Source organism: Callithrix jacchus, chromosome 10 (assembly GCF_049354715.1).
Source record: "Callithrix jacchus isolate 240 chromosome 10, calJac240_pri, whole genome shotgun sequence".
Taxonomy (NCBI): Eukaryota; Metazoa; Chordata; class Mammalia; order Primates; family Cebidae; genus Callithrix; species Callithrix jacchus.
The window spans coordinates 74,880,176-74,886,371 of record NC_133511.1 but is presented as its reverse complement, the minus strand read 5'-3'; the positions used below and the strand labels follow the sequence as shown (position 1 = coordinate 74,886,371).

Below are 6,196 nucleotides of genomic sequence, written 5' to 3'. Positions count from 1 at the left end.
TAGGGAAGCCTGGAGAAAGGATAGTCCAGCCCCAATCTGAGGGTCCTGCAACCTAGTTTTTCCTGAAGTTGTTCCAGGTAATGATGGTTGCTACCTTCTGCTGAGCCTATGCTACATGGCCGATGTATTATACTATCTATCTTTTTATTTCTCACAGCAGCCCTGAGAAATAGAGATATTGGCACAATTTTCTAGATGAAGAACTGAAAGCTCACAATGGTGAGGTAACCAGTCACATAGCTAGTAAGCAGCAGAGCAGGGATTCAAAAGTAGTGTATTAGATTCCAACACCTGTGTTTTTAATAACTATGTTGTATGTTACTTCCTCCAAGATGGGTCAATGAGGCAGGGGAGGTTGGTTGGCTATGTGGAGAATAATAATCTTTTCTGTTGGTGTGGCCCTAGAGAGTTTACAAGCACAATTGTATATGCAATCTCACTACATCCATTTTACAGATATGGAAACTGAGACCTAGAGGTAGGAAGTGACCTACCTACTCAGTCATTTGTGCAAACAGGAATAACCACTCAGAGATAACTCTCCTTAAATTAAGCAGTCTAGTCTGCGGATACTCATAGTATGTGGGGGAAGGGAGGAGCTGGCCTCACTACACTGAACCATGCTTGAGGGCAGTGATGGTATCAGTCTGTTCAAGGACGGTCTCAGACAGGTGAGGGGACCAATAGGTACTGCAGCCACAGACCCAACTACAGAACACAAATCCCACTACAGCAAAGAGCTCTGAATTCACAAAAACATTCCCAGTTCCAGCCAGGCCCCATTTATTTTTCAGCAACACTTGATATGGCTAAATTCCAGTTAAACTAGAGAGATTCAGCTTCCTGGTGTTCCCAGGAGGATCCAGCTGTGAAAAGAGCCCCTTTCTTTTGTCAGGACATCCTCAGCCAAAAAGGCTGTAGGACTAAACTGAGTGGCCTGGAGAGTGAGGATTCCAACTCCCCCTCAAGAGTGTCTACCTGCCTGGCTTCTTTCCCTAGGGGCCCTCACTGTTGGACCTATCCTGATGCTTTGCCAAGCTCAGAGGCACCTGTCCTAGATAGACAAGGCAAAGCTGTCTTTCACTGTTCCCTGGGTGACCCGCACCTGGAGGAGTGATCAGGCAGGGATCCAGGTGACAGAACAGAAAGGGCCAGAAGAGCCACTGTTGTTCACTGGTGAAAGTGTGCCAGGGGACTGGAAGGTGAGCGGTAATCCCACCTGCCTCCTAGAGACCCTGTCTTGTGTGTGTAGGGGAGAGTACAGGGTGGGCACACAGGGAGGAATCCAGCCCTGGGGCTTCCTTGAAGCCAAGTGAGCAACCTTCTGTATTTGTTTTCCGACAGTCTGTGTTCTTTGAAACTGGGGCAAGTGTTGAAGGCAGAACAGAGGAAAAGAAACTTCATGAGGTCAAACCCAGTCTCTCCAGGTCTAGGATGCCCAGCACAGGTTCTGGGAGTAGATGCCAGCTCTACCACTTGATTTCTTTGGTATGACCTTAACCTTTTGCCATCCTTCTACTAGTATTTATTGAGAGCCCTCATATTAGGGCATCAATGCTAAGCAGAAAAATTGATTCAGTCACCTTCCTGGAGGTTCCAATCAGTGGGGGAGACAAATATTAATCAACCAACCAGTACCTCCCTATCTCCACCCCCACAGAAAGTGCAATCCATGAGACATAATATATAATTAGAGAGACTTCACGCTCTCTGGAAGGTCAGAGAAAGCTTTCCTAAAGAAATGATAATGGAGCTGAGATCTGGACGAAGCATAGGAGTTTCCTGAAGAGGGTAGGAGGGGGCACTACACGCAGAAGGAACAGGACAGTCAAAGGCAGGTCATTTGGCAAAGGTGACTGAAAGGAACTGGAAGAAGGCTTGAGGCTGAAGTGCAGAGTGGATACACAGGGTCTAGGCAGACCATGCAAAAATGTGGGTTTCTCCTAAGAGCAGTAGGAAGCCTTTTGAGGTACTCTTAGCAGGGAAGTGAGACGATCACAGTTGTCGTTTGAGAAAATTACTCCAGCAGCACAGTGAACACCGGATTGGAATGGAACCAGGAGCATTCAGGAGGCCAGACAGAAGGTATCGGGTATTTGCCTGTAAAATGGGGGTAATGAGAATACTATCTTACAAGCTGTTGCCAGGATTCAATGAGACACTGCATTTTAAGTGTTTATTTCAGTACCTGGCACATAGTGAAGGCTCAGTAAGCATCGATATTGTTACTTTTCTCAATGGTTCTTTGCAGAGTGCACATATTTCTTATCCAGGTCTGCTCCTGTGTGATGGGGCGAAGAGGGTAGTTGTGGTTTCCAGAGTGGAAACGTGGTTTGTATTAAATCACAGCGTCGAGACCAGAATCCAGGAGGCCTGAAGGCCCGATTAGAATGGATTAAAAGTATGGATTATTCAGGGGAAAAAAAACGGGTTCCAATTGCTCCTACTAAGGACGCTGGAGAGATGGTGAAAGATCCTTCAGACGGTAAGCCCTAGCACTTGTTGATAAAGGTGCTTTTCCGTTCGGAGAGCAGGTGTAGGGAACCGCACCTGCTTCCCCGGCTCGGGAACGCGGGCCAGGTGCCGGGCTGCAGGCAGAGGGTGTTCGGGCTAGGAGGTCCCGACAGACTCCTCCACACGCCCGCAGCGGCTGCCCCCTCCCCAGTCACGTGGCCCGGTGGGTGGGGACCGACTTGAAGTTGGAGAAATTCCGAGCACTCCCAACTTCGGAGGGAGTCGCCAGTCCTCCTGGCCCAGGCGGTGGGCGCTGGAGCCCCTTCTGGCGGCGTGCAGGTGTGCTTCTGAGAGGCCGAGCAGCGGCGCGGGCGGCGGGAATCGAGGCATGGCCCGGCTGTCGGTGATCCCCGGGTCTGCCACAGCGTGGACAGGTGAGCAGGGACCCGCGGCCAGAGGCGGAGGTGGCCGGGGCTGCCAGGGCATCGGACCCCAGAGCCCACGGCCGTCCAGGGGATGCGGGGCTTCTATGCGGGAGGAGGCGGTTGGACGAAGCGGCCGCTTTGGACTCTCGGCCCTCCAGGTTGGTCCTGCCAGCGCCGCCCCCTCCTCGCTCTCTTTGCCGTGGGCTGGGAAGCGCCGACCTGAACAGGGTACGGGGGAAGTCCGGGAGCCGCGCGGGGCGTGGATGCTGTGCCGGCCCCGCCCCCCGCGCGCGCACTGGCTGCTCCCCGCGCCGTCACGCTCGGCTATAAAAGGCGCGGCGCGCGGCCCTTGCGGTGCTGAAGGAGCTCGAGGCTGAGGCTGCAGGGGAACCGCGGGCGACCCGGCCGCTGGGCCGCAGGCGCCTCAGCGATGTTTTACTCAGGGCTCCTCACCGAGGGTGGCCGCAAGGAGACCGACATGCGGGAGGCGGCGTCGCTGCGACAGCAGCGCCGGATGAAGCAGGCGGTGCAGTTTATCCACAAGGACTCCGCCGACCTGCTGCCCCTGGACGGCCTGAAGAAGCTGGGCTCGTCCAAGGACACGGTGAGCTCCCCGGCCCCGGCCCGGGCCCCGGCGGCTTCGCGCCCGCGGTCTCCCGAGGCCCTGCCGCTGCGGCTTTCACTGAGTCACGGCCCGGCCCGCCGCTGTCCCTGGCTGACTCTCGCTGGGTCTCGGATTCCTCCCCTTCCAGCACCCCTGCTGCGGTCTCGGTGGGGATTCCGTCGTGGCTTTTCTAGCGCTCCCCTCGGCTGTGCCTCCTCCCTGGGTGTCTCTCTCCTCTCCAGTAGAAGGAAGAGACCCTGCCCTGCCCTGCCCTCCTGCCCTTCCCTCCTTCCCTCAGGTCTTCTTTCTCTCCCCTTATTCTTAATACCCTGAATTTTGTTCATGGGGCTTGTGCCTCACACGCTAGGTGTCTGGTCCTATGACCAAGACAGAGGTGATTCCTAATGGCTGTGTGAGGAGAGACAGAAGTGGAAAGGGTTTTTTTTGTTTTTTGTTTTGTTTTTTTTTTTTTGACAGTTGCCAGATCCAGAGGTTTTGTTGAGTCCATTGTCCCCCTAGGCAAAATCTACTTCTCTAGTTTTGGTCCTGTCTGCCTTTGATCTTCCATCCTGAGTGGGGAGAGAGAAAAGGGGTCGAATGTGAAGGTTTCCTGAACCCCCAACATCTCTTCATCATTTTCTTCTCTTCCAGCCCCGCCCCCAAGGAGTGGGTAGACAGAGGAAGCCAGGCTGCTCCATCTCACCGATCAGCTCATGTGTGCATTTGGAGCTGGGGTGGGTGCAGTGTTTTGGTTTTTCTTTTTTTCCCCTCTAGTATGGCTGTTCTTGGCATTAAGTAGAAGCAGCCCAGGACAGGGGTCAAAGATGGTACTGTCTTCTTTCTATAGAATGGGATGGATGGCTAAGGATTACCGATATAAAGAACTGTATCTTGTCATCCCTCAGCCACTGTCGTGGTCCTGAGCCAAGTTTATGTTTAGCTTTATAGTTTTATCTGGAGTTTTCTTGTAGTTTGATTGTTTTTTTGAATTTCTCAATCGCTTTATGCATTTGTGTGGTAATGTATAAAACACTAATTAAATGTCTTTAACAAATGAAATAGGTGCTCTGCCTAATTTTCCTAGTATTTTTTTTTATGTTAAGCTTTTGAAATGTTTAGTTTTGGATGTGGTTGTTGGCCCTAGTTCACGAAATTGCCATTTCTGGTGCCAGGAGGGCAGAGCTTCTGCATCCATTTTTTTTTTTTTTTTAATCTAACAGCTCTAATGACACACAGGTACCAATATCATCTGTCTCCTCCCTGCCACCATTAGTTACTTCTGTGCAGGGTTTGTCTACTTCAGTTATCTTGCTCTGTTTTTTAAAAGTTGTGTGTGTGTGTGTGTTTTGCACAAGCCAAAGGATAGTTTATCTGATTTATGCTAACCCAGAGTGATAAGTGATTGAAATGTGCTCCTGTGAAAGAGATAACTCTCTTTCTCCCTTCCTTCACTTTAAAGCGATCTAGATTCAAATCTAGATCAAATCTTGAACAAATCAGGTTCAAGAAGTATTATTTCCTTCAGGCCAAGTAATCCTCTCCTAGTTCCTAGAATGCTCAGCAATCAATAAAGCCAATAAAGAAGGAAGTATTAAATTAAGAGATGATTTAAAATACGGAATTTTTTTAATGCTGGAATTTGGTTGTCCCGGGTTGTCAAGGAGTTTCCTGGTTCTGAGAACTACCTGAGCTTCCTTCCGTCTAGGATTTCTTATAAGACTACTTAATGCTGTGTAAGAATTCCATCCACTTTTCTGACTCCAGTCTGTCTCAGTTGAGTCATGAAAGGCTGATAGCATAGAGCACAGGCAGTAGGCTGCAAAAAGGAAGGAGCCTCAAGAAGTAGGATATTGCCGTGAGTATGACACACACTCACACATGCCAGTTGACTGTGAGGCTCTGAATCATGCTTCATGCTTTCTGTACCCCATCGTCGTGGAGTTGATTTCCCTCTCACTGTTTTCACACCTATGATGTGCAAGTGATTGCACAGAACAGCCAGGTTACAGAAACCAAGGCAGACTGAGGTAGGGCTAGGAGAGCTGCAAGCGCTGGAGTGAGGCAGCATGCTTAAACTCTCCGACCTGTTGTTGCAGCCTCAGTACAATCTTAGAAGTGATCTCAGAAGTGCATTTATTTTTCTTTTTTCTTTTTATATGTAAATTAACTTCAAAAATCATTTTCTATGAAGTACATTCTTATAGTTTTACTTTATAAATACATCTGGGATAGACCAGTGTTGACTCCATTTTCTCTCACTGCAAGGGAAATTTGGAGGATGGGAAAATTAATTGAATAGTTCTTAGTTGAAGTAGTTTATAGTATAATCTTGACATAATGGGTCCAAGAAAAGGGATGGGATAGCACCAAAGGGAGATAAGGGAGAGAGGAAAAATTAGTTGTAACTGACTTGGGTTTGTGAAGATGGTAGGTTGTCATACTAGTAACCTATATTTGAATTATGCTGCTGGGATTTCTGAATTATCTACCTCTTACTATGCTGTTTCTGTAATGTTCACTGCTTGATACCAACTTGCCAGCCCTTTTAGAATTGACAGAAGGCAGCCATAGGCAATCAAAGGGGATCATGTTCTCTTGGCCCCAGGAAAGTGGCTTTGCCTATTCTTGTGTAGTCCTCTGTGGAAATTATATTTTTGTCTGGCTCTTTTCCTTTTATCCTTTTATCTTGTATTGTTGATTCTGTATTAGATTA

The 6,196-nt window shown here is 49.1% G+C and overlaps 1 protein-coding gene across 2 annotated transcripts in view; it reads left to right on the top strand.

The window, feature by feature from the left end:
• The first annotated feature begins 3,235 nt into the window (after positions 1-3,235).
• The window catches only part of NRIP3 (nuclear receptor interacting protein 3), a 28,420-nt gene continuing 25,459 nt past the window's right edge, over positions 3,236-6,196 (top strand). For both annotated transcript variants that reach the window (XM_054242045.2, XM_009007641.5), the window contains exon 1: positions 3,236-3,483. In XM_054242045.2, coding sequence (XP_054098020.1) covers positions 3,310-3,483 — 174 coding nt within the window. In that variant the 5' untranslated portion in view covers positions 3,236-3,309. The remainder of the gene's footprint in view (positions 3,484-6,196) is intronic.